The 25602-nt window shown below is 39.5% G+C and overlaps 1 protein-coding gene across 3 annotated transcripts in view; it reads left to right on the forward strand.

The window, feature by feature from the left end:
* Window positions 1–25602, forward strand: part of Nek10 (NIMA related kinase 10) — a 207813-nt gene that overhangs the window by 54065 nt on the left and 128146 nt on the right. For all 3 annotated transcript variants that reach the window (XM_005317280.5, XM_040289877.2, XM_040289879.2), the window contains exons 13-22: window positions 1709–1848; window positions 3808–3869; window positions 5363–5440; window positions 7633–7697; window positions 9047–9149; window positions 9254–9382; window positions 10571–10708; window positions 13467–13512; window positions 15998–16119; window positions 16253–16355. In XM_005317280.5, coding sequence (XP_005317337.1) covers window positions 1709–1848; window positions 3808–3869; window positions 5363–5440; window positions 7633–7697; window positions 9047–9149; window positions 9254–9382; window positions 10571–10708; window positions 13467–13512; window positions 15998–16119; window positions 16253–16355 — 986 coding nt within the window. The remainder of the gene's footprint in view (window positions 1–1708; window positions 1849–3807; window positions 3870–5362; window positions 5441–7632; window positions 7698–9046; window positions 9150–9253; window positions 9383–10570; window positions 10709–13466; window positions 13513–15997; window positions 16120–16252; window positions 16356–25602) is intronic.

Consider the following 25602-nt stretch of genomic DNA (forward strand, 5'->3'; position numbering starts at 1 on the left):
AAGGAAGGACACACGTGGACTCAGATAGCATGGGAAGGAGTCGAGGAGACTCCATCCATGTTATCTCTGAGCACATGGAAGTCCAGAGAGAGCTGGACTTACACAAATAAATGAATGAGAAAAAAAAATGTGCTGATCATATAAAACAAATGGGATCAAAGCTGACAAAAGACAGGCAATCTGTTGTGGAAGTCAGGGATAAGTAAATAGAAAAACAGATGGTCTACCTTATCAAAGGCCATAAATGGAGCATGAATTTATGAAATGAGATTAAAGAAGAGATGAAAGGACAGGGAGACAGGGAAGGGATTACGGAGCTTGGAAAGAAAACAAGGGCTGAAGAACCGTCACAGGACTGAGCAATTAAACAAAGTGCCAGAGAAAACTGGGAGTAGTAAAATGGAGGCCAAGCTTGAAAAAGTCACTTGTCAATTAGAGGAGAAAGACATGGGAGCCAAAGCAACAGAGAACGGAATTGCCAGCAGAAGATGGGGGTCCAACACGTGGGTCATTGAGTTCCCTGAAGTTGAGAGTAAAATAGAGAAAAAAAAAAAGTTCAAAGATATAACAGAAGAGAACTTTCCTAAAATAAAGAAGGATTGGGAGTTCACTGAAAAAGAAAACTCAGGATAATTATGACACAGAGGGGCAGTCGAGTGAGTTGTCTGTGGCAGAATGGAGAGCCACTTGGAGAGTGGGGAAAGGACAGTCTCTTCAGTAGGTAGTGTGGAGTCCGTTCAGTAGCAAGAAAGGGAGGGAGTGGAGAGGAAGGGAAAAAGGAAGGGGTGGAAGAGGAGGGAGAGGAGGCGGGAAGTTAGTTAGACTCATCTCACACTGCACACAGAAGTCAGTCATCATGGATTGGAAAGTGAATGAGTAAAGATATAAAGGAGAAAACCTCATGACCTGGGGGAAACTATATTTTTAAACAGGATAAGGAAAGGGCTGACCATGGAGGAAAATTGATCAACGGTCTATGCATTAACATTTCTTTACTTAAAATTTTAAAAATTTGTTATAATTAGTTATACGTGACAGTAGAATGCATTTATGCACTTTGATATATCATACATAGATGGGGTATAATTTATCATTTTTCTGATGCTGCATGTTGTAGACTCACATTGGTTATACAGTCATATATGTACATAAGGTAATAAAGTCTGTTTCATTCTACTATCCTTCCTATCCCCATATCCCCTCCCCTCCCTTCTCTCCCCTCTACCTAATTTAAAGTACCTCTGTCTTCAACACCTTATTGTGCATTAGCTATCTGCATGTCAGAGAAAACATTCGGCCTTTGGTTTTTCCGGATGGCTTATTTCGCTTAGCATGATACTCACCAGCTCCATCCATTTACTGCCAAATACCATAATTTCATTCTTCTTTAAAGCTGAGTAATATTTCATTGAGTATATATACCACATTTTCTTTATCCATTCATCTATTGAAGGACACCTAGGTTGGTTCCATAGTTTAGCTACTGTGAATTGAACTGCTATAAACATTGACGTGGCTGCATCACTATAGTCCTTTGGACATAAACTGAGGAGTGGGACAGCTGGGTCAAATGGTGGTTCCATTCTGAGTTTTCTGAGAAATCTCCATACTGCTTTCCAAAGCGGTTGCACCAATTTGCAGTCTCACCAGCAAGGTTTGAGTGTTCTTTTTCCTGCACATCCTCACCAATATATCATTTCTTTTTCAGAGACAGAAATTTTGTTTCTGATCGTTCCTCCATTGGGAGCCTGTCTAGTGCAAATGCCGCCGGCCGAATCCAGCAGCTTCATCTGTCAGAAGATTTGAGTCCTAGGGAAATACAAGAAAATACTTTCTCTCTTCAAGCAGGTATATATGTTATAGTCCTTTGTTTTATTATTTGACACTGTATAATTTGTCCCGTTGCATTCTTCTTCCCTGTTATAAACTAGTGTGGTGGTGTTCATTGGACACCGTTTTTAAGTTTACAAACTCGTGATGTTAAATCCATGAGGTTGTCAGAAACTTCTTGGTACTGGTGTTGGACTTGCAGATTAATGATCAAACAAACTTTCCTCTCGCTTCCACATTCTGAACTCAGTGAGAAGAAAAAAACAGAAGTTAAAGAGAATACTAACTTCGTTACTTGTAAAACTGAATTAAAGAGCGCAGCTTGATCTGTGGCCAGAAAGCCAAACTTCCTGTAATTTTCTAAATCTTGACACGCTCTACCTAAGAGGAGACTCTACATTGCACACACCTGTCACACCAAGTGCAAGGGAGTGTCTCCTTCCACATCATGAGCTCGGACAGACAGAGAAAGATGCTGCTCTGGGTGGGATTTCCACATGAAAGCAGGAGCAGCAGTGCAGGGACCCGTCCTGGCAGAGCCACCTTGGAGAGTCATGGTCTCTGCCCTGCAGAGGGGCGCCTGGCCTTTGGGATGAATGGGCTTCAAATCAGCCCACAGGAAGGGAGCAGTGAGGCCCCATGTGTTTTATCAAGAGGATGGAGAGAGCCTAGCAGCGGAAGAGCACAGGTGGCTGAGGGTGGAAGGAGGGTGATGGGGCAGGAGGGAGCCTGCAGACTGTCTTTGTTTCCTACAGTTTCCTTCTAGAGAATGGAGATGTTTCCTTACAGAAATATGAAGACAGGGAAGTAAGAGTCCACTTCCACTTGCTATTTCTGCTTAATCTAAAAGGCCTGTCTCCATGCAAGAGCTCTTGTGTGTGTGTATGTGTTGGGGGTTTCTCTCCAAGAGTGGGTGAGGTCAGTGGTGGTGGAAGTCAGAAGAGTGGTTACCTATGTATGGGATCATAGGAGGGTTAACTTCTAGGAAGGAGCACAGGGGGGCTTCTGGGGGCTAGAAATAGCCTGTGTATTCATCGGGGCGGTGCAGGGTAAATAGGTATGTCATATCTCATTAAGCTACATGCTTACTTTACAGAGCTTATTTCATGCTGAAATATAAAAGGAAAAACTAAATAAAAATTAAAAGCAAGCCATTAAGAGTAGAGTCTGAGTTTTCACTGTACCCACTTTCATGGCCACGTGGCCTCGGTAGCCTCGGGCAGTTTCCTTAACCTCCCAGACTTCAGTTTAGCTCTTGTAAAATGCAGACTTTTTTGAGAATGATGTAAGGACATAGGTGAGGTCTCTAGCACAGTGCTGGACCAACGCCAAGGGCTCGCTACAATGGTATTCTCTATCAGTGGAGTCCAGGAGACCTCTGGGAGGACAAGTATCTCAGTGGAGAATGCCACCAGCAGCTGCCACAGAGGCTGCAGGGAGGCAGGAAGTGTACTGCTCAGCGCCTGGGGGTTAGCATCTGACTGATGGGAACCAGACCCCATGTCCCTTCCATTTGCTGGTTGTACAGTCTACTCACCTCTCTGAACCAGTTTTCCCATTCATAAGACTGGTGATCATTGTACATATCCACACTATAAGGATCAGTTTGGATAATCCATTTAAAGCATTCATTCATTTTTCATCCACTCTACTCGTATTTATTGAGTACCTGTTAAAGGGCCAGGCACATGTTGAGTGCTAGGATCATAATGAACCAGACAGATGCAAACCCCTGCCTTCTTGTATACAGTAGGTGTTCAATAAAAGGTTGCTGTGGGACGTATGCGCACATGAATAACAAGAGGGGAGAGCTAGAAGCCACTGAGCTGACTTCCTTCTTCCAGAACTGTGCCAGAACGAGAATTAGTGTTTCTTGAGGAGTGACTTGGCTATCAGAGCCCCCCTGCCAGTCAGGGTACTGATGACTCTGTGTTCATCATGGTGACGGACACTGTGGTCTGCTTCCTCTCATTCCAGCCTGCTGTGCTGCCCTCACTGAGCTGGCCCTCAATGACACCAACGCCCACCAGGTGGTCCAGGTGAGAGCACTGCTTCCCATGTCACATCAACCCAACTTCTGCTGCAGTTTGTACCCCGGGACATAGGTTATATGGTTTTAAATGCTTTAATATTTCTTATTTACTTTGTAGAATTCTCTTTTGCATTTCTCTTCTTCCTCCTTTAACTCAGTTGAACACAGAAGGACTGCCATTTGATCAATTGACAAAGTTTCTTCCTATGTTAGGTGCTGTCCTTTTCATTTTCCCTTTTTTTTTTTTAAAAAAATGATTTTGCATTGTTTTAAATATGGGCACACAGGATACTCTGAGTTAAGGATAACACTTGTTTTAAGTAAGAATGCATCAGGTTATTCAGTTAAAGGTGATTGAGGCGCACCAAACAATATTTACTGTCAGTGAGCTGATTTCACAAAGTAGAATACATTAATTAATCCATCACACATACAGTTATATGAGTGTGTGTCAATAAGTCAATAAGCAAACATATACACAAATACACTCCACTCTGTGTTCAACCTGAATGTGCGACTCTATTTTGAAAGTTACCTCCTATTATTGAATTTTAAAGAGGAAACATTTTTGGAACAGGGGGAAGTCAATACCAACATGTCCAACTTCAACTTCAAAATATAAAAAGTCACTAAGGGGTCAGATTAAAGTTCCCAAGGGAAGCTCAGTGAATCCAGGGAAGTTGGTGGAGCAGGGCATTTGGAGTTGGCCGGGTTAGGGTTCAGTTCCTGGCATCATTACTTGCTGGCTTGGCTCCTGGAAAAAATGACTTCTCTCAAGTTTTGGTTTTCTCATGTATTAAAGAAGCAACATTAAAGAAGAACCTACAGAATAGCTATAAAGATTAGTGAGGCAGGTAAAGCTCTTCACAGTTATAAATGCCCATACTTAGTAAAAATCACCAAATTATATAGGCAGTAGATAACCAAAAACTAGCAATAGGTGAATACTTTTTGTTCATCCCTCCATGTATATGCTTGTATTAAACCAAGTCTAGAAAGATGATAACTGTGTCTTCATAGCTAACTTTTGTTTTCTTTGTAAAAATGTTTTTCTTGTTCCTTTGACTTTTTCTCTTTCTTTAAGAGAACACCTATACATGTTCCTTTCTTATCAAAACTATAAAAGGAAAAAATCATAGTTCATAGTTATGTATTTAAAATCAAAGTTATAAAGATGGTTGGATCCCTTTATTCTGTCCCTTATAAATCTCCCATTCTTTGTTTTAAAAATATGTCAATTACTTAAAATTTAGACATTTTATAAATCATAATCTCAACTCTTTACAGACATTTGAACATTTAAGATTGTGTTTATAGCCTTTTGTGTTGAAAAGTACAGTATCACTTTTTAGTATTGTTCTTTGTATCTTTTGAAAGTCCTGAAATTATACTAACATTACTTTTTCTAAATATTAAGGTTTTGAGAAATTGCTTCTTTAAGCTCTGTATCTCGTGGCATTGCCAGTGGTCACTGATAACATGGCCCTTTTGTATCTGCAGGAAAATGGTGTTTATACAATAGCAAAATTAATTTTACCAAATAAGCAAAAGAATGCAGCAAAAACTAATCTGTTACAGGTAAGCAACGTATCTATTGTTTTTAACATCATTATTGGATCTGGGAAAACTTTAATAAAATAATCTATGATTTTTAGGACTTTTAAAGTTAATGCTAGCCCCATTACTGTGAGGAAAAATATCTGGTGTCAGAGGCTGGCATGGAAACCAATAACAGCAAAACAATGTAAAAGGCTTAGCTGTGGTTTCTCTGTGTGGAAGAACTAGAAGGTTTATTTAAGTGTTTCTTTGCTAATGAGTAAGTGCTTTTTTTTTTTAAATTCATTGCTTATATATCAGAACATAGCAACAGAGGAAAATTTTTTGTTGACTTTAAACATGGACCTGAGTCACTAACATTTCACCTTTAAAAAGGAAAGCCTGTAAAAGGGATTGTGATGGATGAGAAGGACTCACCAAGTGGATAAGAAATACATACTGGTTGGGGCTTCAGTGGCATCTACTACTGCATGGAAGGGCATTGCATGCAGAGGAACAGAAGGAGCAAATCAGGGAATCCCAGGAGCTTAGACAGTGCTTGGGGAAGAGTGGACTACTGAGTACTTGAGATGCAGAATGCCCCAGGAGTCGAGGACTCAATGGTGAGAATGGGGCATATTTATGCAGGGCCCTATGTGCTTTTCTGAAGAGTGGGCACCTGGAGGAAGTGTCCCTGAATGACACAGGAATGACAGAAATCAGATTTAAGGTTAGCCTTTGCAGTAGTTACAGCTCATATATTTTTTTTTCTAGTCATTGAAAAAGGGAGGCCGGGCATGGTGGCATATGCTTATAACACCAGCAACTCAGGAGGCCGATGCAGGGGGATCACAAGTTCAAGGCCAGCCTCAGCAACTCAGTGAGGACCTATTCAACTTAATGAGAACCTGTTCCAAAATAAAAAAGGCTGGGGACGTAGCTCAGCGGAAAAGTATCCCTGGGTTTGGTCCCCATTATGATAAAAATAAATAAGTAAATGAATAAATAGAAATAGGAAGAAAGTAAAATCAACCTCAATGATACATATTTGAGGAGATAGGTTTAACTGATTTAAACATGAGCCATATATACATGTGTTGCCACATCACATGGTACCCCACAGATATGTACAATTTTCATGGTTATGTGAATCAGTTAAAAAAATAAAAATATTAAAAAATAAATGCCCCTAACCATCTCATCGAGAAAGATGGCCAAACCCAGCAGAGACCCTGGTGGCATCTGTGTGGCTGGCATGGAGGGGTTTTTGGAGAGCTGCCAGCGAGAACTCTCGGATGTAGGGACTTGATTTCTTGAGTGCACCGCAGATGTATGACACTGTCCTGGAAAATACACAAAGTCAAATCCATTCTGCAGATGTGTTTTGTTAAACCAGAAGAGGGTTTTGGAAATTCCAGCTTTGGAGCTGGTCTCCAGGAGCACCTGTTTCTCCCCTTTCTTACATCCCTACCACCCTCTCCCTGGGTCCTTCAGGTCATTTTTTGCTGACCACTTGGCCCCCCTGTCTATTGAGATCTGTAATTTTATGAAGCCATCCCAGACCGCCTTGGGCATCCCCGGTCACTCCAGCGGTGGCCTGTCCCGCAGGTGCACCGCAGGCTGAGGGGGCCTTCTCTTTCTTTCTCAGCACTGCAAAATGTCCCATGTTTATTTTTCTTAGTGAAACCCTCGCAGGCCTCTTTCTGAGTGTTCTAGGGAGTTGCTGCTGATTGTTCTATTTGGGGAACCGCTTAAGACTCTTTTACTCCAGAGACCAATTTGTCAAGTCTGAGTCCAGTGTGCCTCTGGCTATTTTTATATGCCATCATCGCTAGTGTTTATTTTCTCACAGAAACCATATAAATATTGAGGCATTCGTAGCAGGCTAGAAACAAAATAAGCCTCGCGCTCCTGGAAATCTCTGGATGTTTGGTTTTCTCAGCATAGGAACAGCATTTCTCGTCTCTGAGCTCCTTTTGTACTTTCGAGAAAGAAATCAATGGCAACTACTGGGTAAAACAAGACCAGGACCCCTAGAGTAGTGACACAGCAACACCCTTTAAACAGGAGAAGGGCCCCAGGGTGGGTGGCTTGTTTTCAGTCATATGCATGGGCCCTTCACTTGGGCCCCCCGTCTCTGGTTTCCTTCTGGAAAGTTCTGTCCCTGAGAATGTTTTGATTTGTTGCAATGCCCTTTAAGAATCACATTCCCCTTTTTTTTTCCCCCTCCCTAGTGTTATGCTTTCAGAGCCTTGAGGTTTCTCTTCAGTATGGAAAGAAACAGACCACTGTTTAAAAGGTATGAGCTTGGAGAACGTGTAAGCCATCACCAGGTTTAAGAGACTGTTGAACGGGAGTGTTTTCACATGCCTGATTCAGATGCAGCAGTAAGAAGCACGGAGCTGTGTGCCAGCCACGGGTCTTCAGATTTCTTAGACCCCAGAGATACCCCCGAGCCACTGTGGGGAGATCTCCATGCTGATGATTCATACCAAACAGCCGTGTATCATGGCCACTCCTCTTGATCACGTGTGGCTCTCGTGGTTTTAGGCTTTTTAAAATTAAAGACATTAATATCTTAAACAGATGGCGTAAACAAATATGTACTTGTTCTTGCCCTGTCAGAAATTCTCAAGTTAGTCTGATGATTCCCCCTCCATCGATAGAGCAGCCAATCATTTGTCTGGATATCCTTGATAGGGCAGGAGCTCATTTGGAGGAGAGGGGGCTGGATGTCTGGGACCTGGGAGGCTGTGCTGGTGAGACCGGAACCCCTGTCTTGGGAGGCCAACACCTGTTACCTACATGTGTGGTCTACATACCACTTATTTGGATGGATTTGCCAGAATCAGGAACCCACATTCTCACTAGAATTTTGTTTGATAAGCCGTGAGTTAATGTAGATCAGAAAGCATGGCACATTTTTATGTTGCTACTCTATTTCCCTATCATATTTGAATTCAGAGGAAAAAGAAGCAAAATTGATTATTTATTATAACTTTCCACTTAACCTTTCCAACAAACCACCCCTTTTAGTGAACATAAAAAAACCTTTTAAGAAGCCTTTGAAACCAGTGTCTTGGAAACCATGCATAATTTTCTCCATGTTTTTTTTGTTTACTGGTCTTTTTATTTTCATAAAACTTAAAAGAATGAAGCTAGTGTTTACCTTCTAGAGTTAATATGAGGGCTGAATCAAATGGCATTTATGAAAGTGCTCAGCACTCAATAAACACCCAATAAATATTACTTTCTAGTATGGTTAATATCTGTACCCCAAATGTATTATGCAGTATTATGTGTATCATGTCCATTTTTTTAAATTTCTGTAAAATCTTGTAATGTGACATCTGCCCTCTTAACAAAAATTTAAGTGTATAGTCCTGTATTGTTAACTATTAGCCTGATGTTGTACAGCAGATCTCTAAATCTTTTCTATGTTTTCTCTTAATCTTTGAATAATACAGCCCATCTAGTGTAATTTTGTTGAGATAAGTCGGAGAGTGTTATTCCCTCAACTTTGACAGCCTGAGGAAGTTACGTGTGTTTCACATGGTTAATCTGTGAGCACATCCAAAACGGAAGGCCTGACAAACAGTTCCCCCTTTGTGTGTTAAGTTTACGTGGGTGTGTGTGTTTTCCCTGCAGACTTTTCCCCACCGACTTGTTTGAGATGTTCATTGACATAGGACATTATGTTCGTGACATCAGTGCTTACGGAGAATTGGTATCCAAGTTGAATTTATTAGTGGTGAGTCCCCTGAGTTTTAAATATTTTTGAAAGCTGCTCTGTGGTCAGGGTAGAATTTGTCACCGCGACCCATTTCCTTTTTTTGTTTTTTTTTTTTTGGTTAGGAGGATGAACTGAAGCAAATAGCTGAAAATATTGAGAGCATTAATCAAAACAAAGCTCCTTCGAAATACATAGGCAACTATGCGATTTTGGATCATCTTGGAAGTGGAGCCTTTGGCTGTGTGTACAAGGTGACTTTGCCCTTGGGGAACCGCCTTTGTAATATTCCTGATCAAACCAGATGTTACACTTGCATCCCATACCCTACTTAGTTGGAGTCCTTGTCACTGAAAGACAGTGAAGAAAGACATAGAAAATGAGGATGATTATTTTTACTAACAGGCAGAGTTAGCTGCGCTGACATCTTAGCTCTCAGCTCTAGCAATGGGCCACTGACTCTAGAAAGACATCATTAACTTGTCCCAGTCCATGACACATTCTCTAAATTCACACCATTGCTTCTGCATTTGTACAGTAAAATCCTGCTGAATGTTGAGACTGGCCCAGAGTAGACCAATTTTTTGGGCTGAGCTTAGTGTAAATACATCTAGAGTTTTAAACATTCTATTACTTATTTAGATGACTTGAATAACCATGGGACTTTGCTAAACTATCCCTTTCTTACCTTTTTTCCTCCTTTCATATTTTATATTGGTATACTATAAATGCACATAATAGTGGAATTTATTGTTAAATATGTATACATGCTCATAATATAACAATATAACTTGGCCAATATCATTCCCCAGTATTTTCCCTTTCCGTTTCTTCCTCTGCCCCAGCGCTTTCCTTACTGGTCTCCCTTTAGTTTTTATGAGTCCCCTCCTCTTTTCTTTTCCTTTTCCACCTCTAGTTTCCAAATATGAGTGGAAACATATGACCCTTGATTTTTCTGAGTTTGTTTTATTTTGCTTAACATGATATTCTCAAGTTCCACCCATTTTCCTGCAAATGATATAATTTATTCTTCTTTATGGCTGAACAAAACTCCATTGTGTATCTACACCACATTTTCTTTATCCATTGATGGATACCTAGGCTAGTTCCACAGTTTGACTATTTTGAATTGGGCTGCTATAAACATGGGGATGCATGTATCACTGTAGATGACTTTATTTCTTTAGGATAAATACTGAGAAGAGGTACAGCTGGGACATATGGTGGTTCCATTCCAAGTCTTTAGAGGAACCTCCACATTGATTTCCATAGTGGCTCTACTAATTTACAGTCCCACCAACAGTGCAAAAGTGTTCCTTTTTCTCCATATCCTCTCCAGTATTTATTATGTTTGTATTCTTGCTGGCTGCCCATTCTGATTGGCATGAGATGTCTTTCTTATCTATTCAACTCTCACTTCATTTTTTCCCCCTTCTTTTTAGGTTAGAAAACGTAGTGGTCAAAATCTTTTAGCAATGAAAGAGGTCAATTTACATAACCCGGCATTTGGAAAGGATAAAAAAGATCGAGACAGCAGCGTAAAGAATATTGTTTCTGAATTAACAATAATTAAAGAGCAGGTAAATGTTTTTCTTGTTTCTGAAGATGTTTTCCTTAAATCAGTATCATTGAAATAGAGTTCTTGTGCTATTCTCCTCTGTGCTGCTCATGAACTTGGTCTGTGATATAATGAACCAGGAGGCAGTGATGTTGTCACCAACTTTTCTCCTAAGGCTTGACACCCAACCATAGAAACACTTTCTGGAGTTTACATCAGGATGCAAAACAACTGGGCCTATTGCACAAAGGCTGTCACATGGGAGAGAAATCCTTCTCTCTTTGTTATAAGCATAGCCAGTCCCGCTCATTCAATTGTGGAGTATTTGGTGACCTAGTTGCACACATAGAAATATGACCAAGAGTTCCCTGTCAAGTTATTGTCAAGTCAAATAATTTTGCTTATTCAATCTAAAATGTGAATTTTCAGGATGGGTTATTTGTTTATTTATTGGCATGAACAGAATAATCTGATGTAATTTAATAGCTCAATTAACTATCATTATGGAAGTTTGGGAAGAAAGAATAAACCTGTCAGAAGAGAAATGGGATTTCTTTATGTGATGCAAGGAGACATGTGTTTCTTTTTCAGACTCCTTATTTGCACATTCATTACAGACACTGCATTTGTAACTCCTTTGGAGAGTTACCAGCTCCTCTGCTCTTTATTCTGAGTTGTATTTGTGTAGCGTCTGCTCTGGAACATAAAGAATATCATAAATATGGTCTTTAGTCATTGAAATCTGCATTTTACATCAAGTTGTAAATTAGAGTAAGTTTTATCATTAATAGCATATTTTATAGTTGAATTTTATATGGTAATAGATTAGAACTAAAAAGTTAACGATTTTCTCAGAATTAGGATAATCTAGCCTTCCATGGTGTGCTATTTTATTGTAGCACAAGGCTAGAACATGGCTTTTGACCTAAGCAGATATAATATCTTCATTCGATGCAGATCTAGACAGAATCCTTTCCAATGAGCTAGATCTAAAGTATAGTTCTGGTTGTGTGCCTGGTCCCACATTGTTTAAAAGCCGCTGGCTACTTGCTAGCTGATACAACAGATGATTTATTTTAGCACATTTTCTAAGACAAGAAAGCATTGGGAGGGATCTGCGTGGACTTCAAGGTCTCTCAAAATTGTACAGTAGCCTTCTCACTAGAGGATCAAACCAGTGGAAAGGGTAACAGTCTTGAGGTCTTAAGGAGGAGGCAATGACAGAAAGAAGCAGCAGAAATGGGACTGAAATAGGAGACTGTATCTGTTAAGATGAAGATTAAACTGCAGTAACACAGAGGCTCCAAAATTCAGGGGATTAAGAAGAAGAGGACTCACAGTACAATGGTTTTTTTTTCTCTTTCATGTGACAGCCCAAAGTGAATAGACCATGTTATTAATATTCTCTGCTTTGTGCAGTCATGTGGGGACTCTGCAGTGTCTGGGGTATGGTCTTCACCTGCATGGTTGAAGCTGCCATAGTTGTGCCCAAGGTGGGGTAGAGGAAGAGCATGGAGCTCAGACACAGGGCACACAGGTTTCCTTACACTCACTAGTGAGAACTGAGTGATAGGCTAACTGGGGTTGCAGGAGAGGCTGAGAGACACTGTTGACTGGGAAGCCATGTCCAGTCGCAACTCAGTTGCAGTGGAGTGGGGCAGTAGGTTGATGGTGGACAGTTAGCAGTCTCACCCTCAAAAGGGCATGCAGGAAGGACAGAAAGAGGTGCAAACCATTCTCATATAATTGGAACCCTTCTGAGAGAAGACAACTTTCTATTTATCTGGAAACAAATTTCAAATAAAAAGACTGTAAAACTTTTAGTACTCTCATAGAAAGTGGTCTTTCATTTAATTTTTAAAAAGTAGAATTTCCATTCACACTCTTCAGCCAACTCACTTCAAGGAGAAATTGCATAGGCCACTTTTTAGAAAGAATAAGGATGAATTTATTCAGTCCTATTGTAATAGTGGTCAAGCAATCACAATGGAGGACACAGACTGAAGCCAATTCTGACTTTAACAAGGACAGTTGGGGATTACAGCCAACCAGCAGGTGAGGAGATCAGTGGATAGAAAATGACGAAAAGGAACTTGGCATTTAAGGGTGTCAAGGGCAGGGGATTGGGTACATGATGGAATATCCAGGGCAGAGGGATTCTTGATAACCTGGCTTAGCAGGGTTCTTGCTAAAACAGAGCAGGGCCTAGGCAGGAAGAGAGTTCAAAGGAGCCTGACTCTAGTTTGATTAAGGATCGAGATTTGCAAACTATTATTATGATTTAAACTCAGATCACTTAGGTTATTTCATACTAGTCATCTTAGAGAACATAGAAAGAAACAGTTCAAGTACACACAATCAATGTATACAAATACTTGGGTAGTGGGTAAAGGTAAAGAGCAATATATATTCAACATAAATGTCTTTATTTCAATTTTTCTCTTTTATGCAGTCTGTGTGTGGTGTTGGCGCGGGGAGTACAGAGTGAATTTTAAGTTTTCTTCTCGTTTTTTTAAATTCTTTCTTTCAGTTAAGTTAGGTAATAAAGCAGCTCTCAGTTTTGTTCGTAGAGCTATACAGGAGATTGATATTATCAGATTAATTTTGTATGTAACAAATTTTAAAAGATCTTGAAAATCTCAAGTGGCATCTTTAAATGCTTAGTTTTATAAATAAATATAAATATAATAATTTCTTTGTGAAATCAAACTAAATAGTCTAAAGAAAAGTTTGTTTTCTAAAGTGGTATAATAAATGTTTTGTTATTTATTTTCTTATAGCTTTATCATCCCAATATTGTACGTTATTACAAAACATTTCTGGAAAGTAAGTATGAGTTTTTGTGGTATTTCAACTTAAAGAAACGTCTTTGTTAATTATACATTTTTATATTGGAATGTCACAAAATAAACTCTCTCAACCATTTTCTTTACTTTACTGCCATTAATATGACAGTGGATGACCTGGAGCATAATGGATAACCTGATGAGAGCTATTAAAATACGTAGTTCCCTTCAGGGAAAGGTACTACATTAACAAGCCAAAATGATCATTACTGTCATTTTTATACCCAAAAAAGCACTTAAGTATCAGATAAAAAGAAAACTAAGGGATGGTGATTATGTAAAATCAATAGCAGTTTGTGTATGAATCAGATGACATTTTCCACCCCCCAAATAAATGGGAGTGGAAATTTATTGGAGTGATTTCTTTTGCATGAAGTTCAAGTAAGTGCCACCAGGTGGCGATGGAGCATTGGCGATTCCACAGGCAGCCAGGCTCTGCAAGTAGAAGGGCACAAATCCTAAGTCCCTCACTTGTTTTATTATAAATAAGACTACTGGCTGAAATAATAGAAGTATTGATGAAACTTAATGATCTGTGACACATATAAAATTTCAAGATAAATATCCACTTGAAGAAAGATTCAAAGAAGTCCAAGGCAACATTTTTTTTTTTTTTTTAGGCTTTCTCACCACCTCTTTATCAATGTTATTGTTATTTAAGAAAATAATGTCTTGGGATTCCACCTCCTGGGTCCCCTTCTTCCTCCGGGAGAAGTCTTTTCTGCTGTCCTTTAATAAATTTCTAATTTCTACTCTGAAAAAAAAAAAGAAAATAACATCTTTTGTGTACTTTGGCATTTGTTATGAATTTAACTATCTTCCTCACTGAGATTACTCAGAAGAGCTCAGTGCTGAAACCTCTTGCCTCCTTCTTAGCCATTAGTTCTTGTTTCTTTTTTTTTTTTAAGTACCCAGGATTGAACCCTAGGAAGCTCAGCCACTGAGCCAAATCCCCAGTCCTTTTTTATATTTTATTTAGGGACAGGGTCTCACTAATTTGCTTAGTGCCTCACTAAGTTGCTGAGGCCAGCTTTGAACTCATGATCCTCCTGCCTCTGCCTCCTGAGCTTCTGGGATTATAGGCATGTGCCATTGTGCCTGGTGCCATTAGTTCTTGATATTGGAGGAAATGCCCATAATTTAGCACATACTCGCTCAAAAATAGACGAAGGTTGGCTTCTGCTTTGTACTAAACTGACACAACTTGTCTTATTATAAGAAGAAAATAAAACTCTTTTACAACTGGCAACTTCCAGAATGAATCAGAGGTAACTTAAAATACATAATGCATGCAACAGATTAGGAAATTACCATAAAGGGAAATATGAGGTGAGAGCATGAAAAATAAAACTAGAAGTAGGGGGTGCTGGGGTTGTGGCTCAGTAGTAAAGTACTTGCCTGGCATATGTAAGGCGCTGGGTTCAATCCTCAGTAAGACATAAAAATAAATAAAATAAAGATATTGTGTCCATTTTCAACTAAAAGTATTTAAAAAAAAACAACTAGAGGTAGGTTTAGTACATAAAACAAATTTTTTTTTGAATTTTGAAAAATTTGAAACAATAAAAAAGTATGTGTAGAATATGATTAAATATATTATGATTTATCTGTATTGTGCAATACTATGGCAACCAAGAGAAAGAATGGCATGTATTGGTGAACACTGAAATAAAAGGCTATTTAGTGGAGAAGAGTTTTAAGTTGTAGAACATGCATATAGGATTTCACCATTTTTGTAAATATTGCTTACATACCTATTTTATGTACATACAAAAGTCTCAAAAGACATCTCAAGCATATTAGTTTTAGAGAAGGAAGTGGATATTACTTGACATTGAAAGCAAAGAGATAAACACAATCGGTTAATGTGGTTTACAGTGTTCCGAAGACAAAACCAGGAGAAGTCTAGCTGTCTTTGCTCTTGAGGGACACAGTAGATGTTTCTACCATGGGTGGTGGTTTCAGCTATCACTGTAAAACCATGGCACCATCCCAGGGTAGATTTCTGTAAGGTGAGTCTATGAGATGACAAAATGATGCCCTTTAATGTGCAGCTTCCTGAATGTCTGGTTTGAAATGAGGGTCAATCAGACCATCGAGAGGAAAGGTGGATTCACCTATTCTTAGCCCTCTATGACCTGGGGGTCATTTGCTTGTTCTTCTTGGTACCTTCCAAGCATTGCACATCTGGGCATACATAGAAAATGATAATGTTTTCCAGGGTGAACTTACTCTAGGGGGTTGCCTGTAGCTGGAAGAGAGTGATGCTGAGCTTTACTGGCCCCAAGATCCCTGTGCCTCCACTCAATCCAGGGCTGGGTGGAGCCTCATGTTAGCATATCTCTAATTCTTTAGTGTTGTCCTCTGCCCACCCACTAGGAAGCTCTAATTCTAATTTGTAACTCTTTTTAAAGCTTCTCTGTTGCATTCAAATTTTGATGACATATTTCATATTTTTTATATAGATGATAGGTTGTATATTGTTATGGAACTTATAGAAGGAGCCTCACTTGGTGAGCATTTCAGTTCTTTGAAGGAAAAACAACACCATTTCACTGAAGAAAGACTATGGAAAATATTTATACAGGTATGCCTTTATCTTCATTAATTTTTTCATAATGTAGTAAAGTTTCAAACTGATTTCTTAGAGACATGCAGTAGTCATCATTGGTTATACATATACTAGGGGAAATAAAATTTGTTTTTATTCTTATTTCAAGTTATGCTTAGCTCTTCGGTACTTACACAAGGAGAAGAGGATTGTCCATAGAGATCTGACGCCAAATAACATTATGTTGGGGGATAAGGACAAAGTAACAGTTAGTAAGTATAAAAATCTTAAAATTTTTCACTAAGAAATTTCTGAGTGTTATTCTAAAGTAGAATATTATTCCAGAGTAGTAGAGTAGTCTCCAATGGTACTTTGGGCATGGATAGACATATTTTGTATATCCTGCTGTCTGTGTCCATTAGCCACATGTGTCTTTTGGGTACTTAGAATGTTGCTAGCATGGACAAGGAAAGGAATTTTATTGCATTTTAGTTACTTTATATATCCATGTGTAAGTAGTGGCTACCATATTGGATAGCGACTAATCTAGTTCCAAATGGTTGTGTTGTATTTTACCCGTATGAAAGAATGAAGTACTTTTAGGATACTTGAGAATTTGATTCCCAAATCAATGGTTTCCAGGTTCTTTTCTTTTCCTTATAACACTACTACATCAACAAAAGCTTTTGTGAGCATGTGATCACAATGTGGTTTGTTTTGAACCATTTCACCATAGTTTGTGTCTCATGGGTAACAAATGTACATATTAAGGGCTACAAAAAAAAAATCCAGCCATTTGTATTCTGCAACAATTTTTTTCCCACAATATTTTAAAAATATGTAGCCACTGGGACAAACGTTGGATTACAAATTAGAAGGTTTTTATCATCTTCACATTTGTTTGACTCTGAATCACAACTTAAATTTTTTTTTTTAGTGTAGAGTAACATATGAACCTTCTTCTCTTTTCTTCACTTGTGTTATGCTCATGGACAACAAGTGGGGAGACCCATGTCCATCTATGTCAGCTTATTAAAAAATTCTATACATATATTGCTGTACAAAGATTCTATAGAACACAAAAACTTGTACATAAATAAAATATAATGAGTTGCATTTAAAAATAAAATTATAAGTTTTAATAATTTTCCTGATCCTTTCTCCTCCATGGATTGCCTTACATACCCAGTTTGCCCAAAGTTGAGGTGACAGACATGACATCTAAAGCTGGATCCTTTACTTTCACAAGAAACCAATAACTCAAGAAGGTCATTCCAAATGTACACATTTTCCATAACCATGTCTTCATGAATAATGATTGATTAGCTGTCTAGATTTTTATAAGTGGAACATCCTATATTAGTTAAAAAATTTAAAAATCCTACCCCAAATAGAAACTATGGATGACCTTTTATGCAAAGTTACTTGGAAATATTTCCAAGCTAGTCCATTGTGAAGTAAAAAAAGAGAGATCAAGTAATTGTGAATCCTCATTTTGGACACACATCTGCTAAATCATCTGGAATTAATTATAATTTTGTTGACTATGAGTTTTTAAATTTTTCTCTTTTTACAAATTGGATCTTTTTTTCCTTAAGATTTTTTATAATTTATTTACATGAAAGGATCTTAATTTTTAAGTTAATAAGGATTATTATAAATTGTGTATTTGAATTTGATAGCAAGTGTGTGTGTGTGTATGTGTGTGTGTGTGTGTGTGTGTGTGTGTGTGTGAGAGAGAGAGAGAGAGAGAGAGAGAGAGAGAGAGAATCATAGAACAAATTTGTTTAATTCTCTTAAATGGGTATTCAGGTGAATTTTTTTGAGTAACAGCTACCTATTTCACTTTTTTATTCAGATTAGTTATAATCCTCTCCTCTGGTTACATTTAAATATACTATTTAATCTTTATTGCAGTAGCCTAATTCTTTCTAAACTTAACTTTAATTAGTTTTTATATGTATGTTAACTTTATTTAGTAGTTTACAAATAGTAAAATAGTTTACAAAATAAAATAGGTAAGAAAGACAAGATTCTTGCCCCACCCCTTTGCAACTTCTAGTTCTGTTCCTAAAAAAAAAAAAAAAAAAAAATCCCCTAAAAGTTTGCAATCTTTTCAGTTTTTATTTTTTGTGTTTTGTTTTTGTTTTTTAGCTCTATGGTATTCGACTTCTTATTGTGACAGTTTAGGGTATAATTTTCTTTTTTCCTATTCTTCCCTGCCAATGTATCCAGACAATACAGTTATAGCACAATTTCCATGTAAGCTCATTTTCCATGTTTACTACTACTCTATAATTATTGTTCAGTGCTAATAAACTTTCCCATAGGCCTTTTTGTTTTTCTTTGAGTTTATAATGGCCTTCTTTCTTGTTTGTGTTTCTAGTCTTCTGTGTACCTAGTGTTACTTCTTCCAGTATCTTCCAAGAGGATTACAAAAGCCCTCTATGTATTATGTCCTTGTAGTTCAAAGTTGACAATGACTTCCGTGACAGCCATTGTCCTAGAACTTTTAGTTGCTAACTTTAGTTCTCCAGTTGGTGTCTCTGTTTCTTATGTCCTGCGTCTTTCTCTCTCTCTCTCTCTCTCTCTTTTTTTTTTTTTTTTAAAAAAACTCTTCTGTTTCTGAAATGTATCTTCTAGCATTTTTCCTAAGCAAGAGTGCGTTGAGTCATATTTTTTGGTTGTTTCGTGCCCCAGACTATTTTTATGAGCCCTTCACACTTGACCCTCATTCTCAGGTGGACATTATTATCTTTCCAGACTCTGAGACATTCCTTCCGTGTTCTCGTAGATAGTTTTGCTGGAAATCCAGTGCTGTCCCACTTCCCATCCTGGGGACAGGATGCTCCCTCGTCCCCACTGCTGCGGGTGAATCTTGTTTTTCAGTGCCTCTGGAACCAGGAGTGCTCTTGAATCTGGAAATGTAAAAACTTCCACCCTGGGAATTTTCCCTGTATTATCTCTTTACTACTTTCATCCTGCTTTTCTTCTGTCTCATTTTCTAGAACTCCCATTGTCCTTTGGTATAATTTGTACTAAATGATCTCCTTATTTTTAAGACAGTTCTTCTCTTAGTTTATATTTCTCTGTCTCTTTATTGAACTTTAGAATTATTTCTTTAACTTTAGTTTTTGTTCTATTGAGTACTTAATGTTTTAAAATCACATTTTTTACTTTCCAAAAATTTATCTGCTCTTTGTCCCGTTTCCATGGAATTCTGCTTTCATTCTCTTAGTACAGGAGATATCTAGATAGATAAATAGATAGATATAGATAGACAGATAGATAGATGTAGATATATATCTACATCTATCTATATAGACATCTATGTAGATATCTAAATAGATATATATCTATATATATCTATATTGTACATATAGATATCTATATATGCATATCTATAGATATTTCTCTCTCTCTCTCTATATATATCTATATATATAGATATACATATATATTAATTTTTTTCCCCTGGAGGCTTTCTATTGTTTCTGTATTATCTGAGCCTTTGTCTTTCTCTTTATCCCTCCTCTCCATCCTCAGTCTGAGCTCTTTCTCCTCCTGGAAGACATACTTCTCAGCTGTCTGATGGTCCTGAGCTGGCCTTTAATAATCATGAGAGTGGCATGAAAAGGCTATTGTCAGGCCTGAGTTCCAGTTGAGGCCTGGTAGACTTCATCATAGCATGATGGAAATTTTACTCTGGAGGCCCCAAGTCATGATCTAAGCTTCCAGAGAATGGTCCTCTAGCATATTGCCCCATGCAGAGGAATGGACGTGTGACTGCTGTCCTTCTGGGAGCAGTGTGGACAAAGGGGGTTTAAGGGAACCATATTCAGCTGACTTTCAGTGAATTCCTGTGGGTCCAGCCTTATGCTGCTTGGTACCTTGCTAGTTCAGCTTGTTTGGAAACGTAAATCTGTTTTCTGTCGGGAGCAGAGGGTACCTAATTTCCTGACTGGGTGGGTGTGGGAGGGGCCCCCGGGACTTGATCTCCATTCCATAGCCTGGGCCCTTTGCTTTCCTCCTCCCTGGTGTCCCTGGGCTCTGTAGGGTGGATGAACTCCCATTTTGGCATTCTTGTTCCCAGACCCATCGACCAGGACTTCTGCTTTGCTGAGTCTGTCACTTCCCTGCCCCCACTACTTTCCATCTTCCAAAACTTCGTTGGATTATTTTATCCTCTGCTACTGTCGAGCTCATTCTCATTGTCCTTCTGTAAAGCGAGACTTCCAAGTGAACCCCTTCCTTTATGTTAGCCAGGTTTTGAGATTTTGAAGAGGTAAACACATAAATGTTCAATTCACCTTTTAACGCAAAAGACAGACTAGATGCATTAAGTCTATTAGGCTTAATAAAGTAAACCATTTTATATCGACTGTCCAACTTTTTAATTCTGTCTGTCCTCAAGTCATATGGGGCTCCCTACAAAAAGTTACTTTAGGTTGTAAAAGTAAGAAAACTTTTAATTTTTTTTTAGCTTGACCCTTAATTGCATTCTACTCAATCTTATTCTTACTAATATTTTCAGACTTCTATTTAGAGGTCATTAAATTAAAAATTATTTTCAATATTTAAGGCTTTTTAGTGAGGCAGTATTGTCCTACTTTCAAGTAAAGAAGCAGTGGTAAATACAGTTTAGTCCAATTTTTCTCTGCTAAGCCAATTGTATGGCCAGGGATTTTTGTGCCACCATTATTTTCAATGAGTATAAAATTATTTTATGACCAAAAAGAATTCGCAATACTTTCATTTAGAAATATTTTAAATATTTTGTATACAACCAGAGATATGAAAACTTGTGCTCTACATGTGTAATATGAATTGTAATGCATTCTACTGTCACATATAACAAATTAGAATAAAAAAATTAAAAAAATATTTTAAATAGAATTATGTTGATATTTTGTTCAGTGTCTATCACGATTGATAAAAATATGGCCACTAGACTTTTATCCTTAAGAAGGCTTATGGTTACATTAAAATCTTAAAACGTTAATTTGAAACTAAGTATTCCAAATTCCCATATTTGGGGAGGTTGAAGCATACATAGTTGCAATTCATAAAACACATGAAAACAGGCTAGCTGCCATGGGTGAGAGCATTTCACCACCACCAGGGGGCAGCCTTGTCCTGTTTTATTTTTTTCTCTTCCTGTGCTGGAAGGTTTAATTGCTTCCAGAAAAGAAGCACAGAATTGCCCAATGATGTTTGAGCTGCACAGGACCAAGGACATTGAAAATGTGAACAGGATAAACAAAAAATAAGGCTTTAAGAAAGCTAAAAATTTATTCTCTGTTTTCTCAATGTAGGTGAGTTAAATGTTTTAAGATTGAGATTAGTTTGCAATAATTTATAGTAAGCATGCTGGCTGGCACTTGCTGTTATGAGAAAGCAGAGCGGAAAGTACTAACATGTTTAGTATGTATTTTTTTTTTTTTTACGAAGCCATCTACTTTTAATGTATAAATATATTTCCACTCAAAAGACGATCTTTTGTATGTTTTGTTTTTGTGGTGCTGGGGATAGAACCCAGGGTCTCATGCGTGACAGGCAAGCGTCCTACCACAGAGCTACACCCCCAGCCCCAAAACCTTTTAACGACATGTGCCATGACACACATCCAACTCTCGCTCCTGCATTTATTTGAAGCGTTTGAGGCCATATGAGGGAACAAACTCTGACTCAGCAGCACACTGGGAAAACACAAAGTCTGCTCAAAGTGTTGTCCCTGCCAAGTATAACATCACAGTGCAGAATGACTCTGGTGGGAGGTGGGATAACATGAACTTACCCTCAAACCTGCTATTTCACACTTCATGGCCTTTCCACATTTTCATGTAAATCTTTCATGGTCCCTCGCACCCTCTGCTTCCAGACATAAAAAGAAAGGAGGCCTGGGGTGGTGGCTCAGTGGTAGAGCACTTGCCTCACCTGTGTGAGGCCCTGAGTTAGATCCTCAGCACCACCTACAAATAAATGAATAAAATAAAGACATTCTATCCATCTACAACTAAACATGTTAACAAAACAAAAAAGAAAGAAAGAAAGGAAAAGCAAGCACAGAACTCACTCAATTATAGAAAGCAGTTCCAGACACGCCTTTAGTACCTGTCTGGGGAGGTTGCATTGCTCATTCTGCAATGAGCAAATGGGCTGCACATGTTTTTATTTCTCAAGTGACATTTGACGGCTGCTGATGGTAACAACAAGGCCAGGCTTGATTCAGTTGTAGCATTTACCAAAGGCTTCAGTGCTCCTCAAATGGCATTATACATCAGGTACTGTGGGGATGGAAATAAGATGAAAGACCACGCTTTCTGCCCCCCGAGCTCACAGCCTGGTGGGAAGACTCCAGTTATTCACTCAGCAGCTGTTTTGTGAACTGTCACATATTGCAGGAGTAAGGAAAAACACAGTAGGCACGGCTCTACCTTCAGGAAACTCAGGGTAGACACTACAGGGTGAGAGGGTCTAGCGCGCAGGTGCACGGTACCCTTCTGTGAGTCAGGCCAGGGCATGCTGTACCGCAGTAACGACCTGGAAACCCCAGCAGATGAGAACAGCCACAAACTACAGCCCGTGGGGCAAATCCAGGCATGGCCTGTTTTTCTATGTCTTGTGAGCTAAGAAAGGTTTTTATATTTTTAAAGGGTTGTTAAAAAGCAGGCCATGTAACAAACACCACGTGTGGCCCACAAAGTCTGAAATGTTTACTGTTGACTCTTCACAGACAAAGTGTGTCCACCCCCAGAACAACAAGGCTTCTCTCCTGCTTGCGCAGTGTGTCCATTCTGGGTCAGTCAGGGGGCCATGCTCAGAGACCCAGACTGCCCACACCTGCCTTTATTCCTGCTTCCACGTGGCAGGGACACAGATGAGAGAACTTGGCCAACATACCTCGGCTCTAGCACTTCTGCAGATGAGTGTCATGTGCCACTTCTGCTCAGATTTTATGGGTCAAAGAAAGTCAGATTAATGGTGTGAGGTTGCATTCATCTTGAGAACATACTGGTGAGCCATGACGTAGTTCACCCCAACTGTCACACACAGGGGAAAGCGTGACCAACTCTGCCTGAGGCAGCTTTGGGTGAGGAGTTAAGCAGAGGAAGTAGGAGCAGTTGAGGCTGAGGCACGGCAAATGCAAGACTGTGGGCAAGAAGAAATACAGTGTCCTTGGGTGCTACCAAGATGTCCAGTGTGGCAAGAGAACAGGGACCTCAGTGGGCGAGGAGCTTGGACAGTGTCTTTGGGTCAAAGGGGGAAAAAAAGACTTAGAGAATCTCGAGTCACTTGGTTGTCTACCCTCACATGGGAAGAATGGCCGTAGGACTTTTCTCAATCAGCATATTGTCCTCCTGTTACCGAGAAAATAAGAATATATTGTTTTCAGTCCATCACAGTTACCTTGTATTGTTATTGTGTCTTGTAAAATAAGGAGGGAATGTTGAAGAAAAATTCAGTCAGATCCAGTTTCTGGAATATTTGGAAGATTCTCACACCTTCGGTGGGTGTAGTAGGGTTTTACAGAGAGATGGAACCATTGGGGCATTTATTCGGGGAATGGGCTCCTGTGATTTTTGGAAGCTGGGAGGTTCCATGGTAAGTCATTGGCAAGCTGAAGAACAGAAAAGCTGGTAGCATGTCTCAGTCCAAGTCCCGAAGCCTCAGCCAGGGAAGCCGGGGGAGAGTGCAGCTGCCAGTTCAAGGCCAAGTTCTGAAATGTCCAAGGGCAGAAGGAATGGTATCATGCCGTGTGTGTGTGTGTGTGTGTGTGTGTGTGTGTGTGTATGTGTGGAGTACGCAGAGAACACAAGACTGCCCCTGATCTCCTGCTCTTTCTTATAACAATCTGGCCCTTAGCACTTCTACTTAATAAGGGAACTGCGTTAAGTTCCATTATTTCAAATGGTAGTGACTGTTAACAAAGCCCACACTGGAAGATGATTTAGAAGACCCACGTATAATAAGGACATTAGTTCCCCCAAGCGTCTCCTTCTGCTGGTAGATGTCCTGTTTGAGTTCCACAGATGTAGAATCACCCAGAACTCAGAAAGCATTCTTGTATCAGGTATTGAAATCTCTACTCAGAAGCTCCCTGTCAGCAAAATTAGGAGGTAACGTTGCTGTTGAGGGAAACACTTTTCCTCCGCCTCATTCAGGTCAGGGTCTGCATTAAGGAGGGAAGTTGTGGGACCATAGGAGGTGGCATGGTGAAAGGGCCCCAGGTTCACCAGACCCCTCCCTTAGATTAGGGAATTTCCTCAGATATTAATTCAGTTGCCATTTTGTCACAGAATTTCCTGATCTATTGTTTCCCCTATAAGAGTCTCTTTCTCTCTAGCTCTTTTTTTTTGGAGGCGGGTACCAGGGATTGAACTCAGGGACACTTGACCACTGAGTCATGCCCCAAGCCCATTTTTGTACTTTCTTTAGAGACTGGGTCTCACTCAGTTGCTTAGCACCTTGGATTTTTGCTGAGGCTGGCTTTGAACTCATGATCCTCCTGTCTCAGCCTCCCAAGCCGCTGGGATTACAGGCATTGGCCTCCTACACGAGTCTCTTAACACCATATATCTCACCTGTCCCCATTTTGTCAAAGTATAAAGATACCTTTATGTCGCTTCCACGTGTGATCATTTAACATAGATCTCCGCCACTAGATCCTCAGGTGTGTGTCAACATCGGTGGTTTCTGACCTGGTTATGATCTTTGAAACTAGCCCAGTACCTGCAACATGGGTCATCAGTGTTGGGCAACTGAGAGAACTGATGAGTGATCGGACAATTTTGAAGGCCAGATAAGGTAGCTGGAGATTTTATTAAAAAAAAAAAAAAACAAGCAGTAGAGCTTCTGATACTTACCTAGGGACCAGCTGTACCGAAGACAGGGCTTTGGTGGATTCCAGGGGATTTGTGGACTGGATTAGAAGAAAAAGAAACCTTCTAATGAAGCACACACCCAGGTTGTTGCAGGCAGAGAGAGAGACCCTGGGCTCCTGGCACCTTTAAACCATGGTCACAGAAATCAAAGTTTCACCTACAAGAGCTGGTGAGGCAACGAAGAGAGGAGCCAGAGAGAAGAGGCAGAGATTTCAAGCCCAGGAAATGGGGACGATGAGATGTCCTCTGCTTTAATGACAGACCACTGTGAACAGTGAGCGAAGTCCTGAGCAGGAAGTGGCAGGTGCTTTATAGGAGCTGGAGGAGAAACCTGAGACAAAGACTGGCCCTTCCATGTGGCTGGGCTGTGAACTTGGGAGTCCCTGACACACGCAGGTGGTGGGCAGACGCTTTTGCACAGCTGAGTCTCCTGTGGAGAGGGAGGAGAATGTCTGCATCCGTGCAGTATTTCCAAGGCCTTCTCCTGTCCTGTTTCTTTTGGAGCAAACCTTCCTGGAGTTTTAGAGGCCATTTTTTGAAAGATCAGAGTAAGCGGAGTGGTGTGTCCAGTGTCACAGAGACAGTAAATGACAAAGCAAGAATCCAGGGACTCGACCAGATGACTTTTGTATGG

This window comes from Ictidomys tridecemlineatus, chromosome 2 (assembly GCF_052094955.1).
Source record: "Ictidomys tridecemlineatus isolate mIctTri1 chromosome 2, mIctTri1.hap1, whole genome shotgun sequence".
NCBI lineage: Eukaryota > Metazoa > Chordata > Mammalia > Rodentia > Sciuridae > Ictidomys > Ictidomys tridecemlineatus.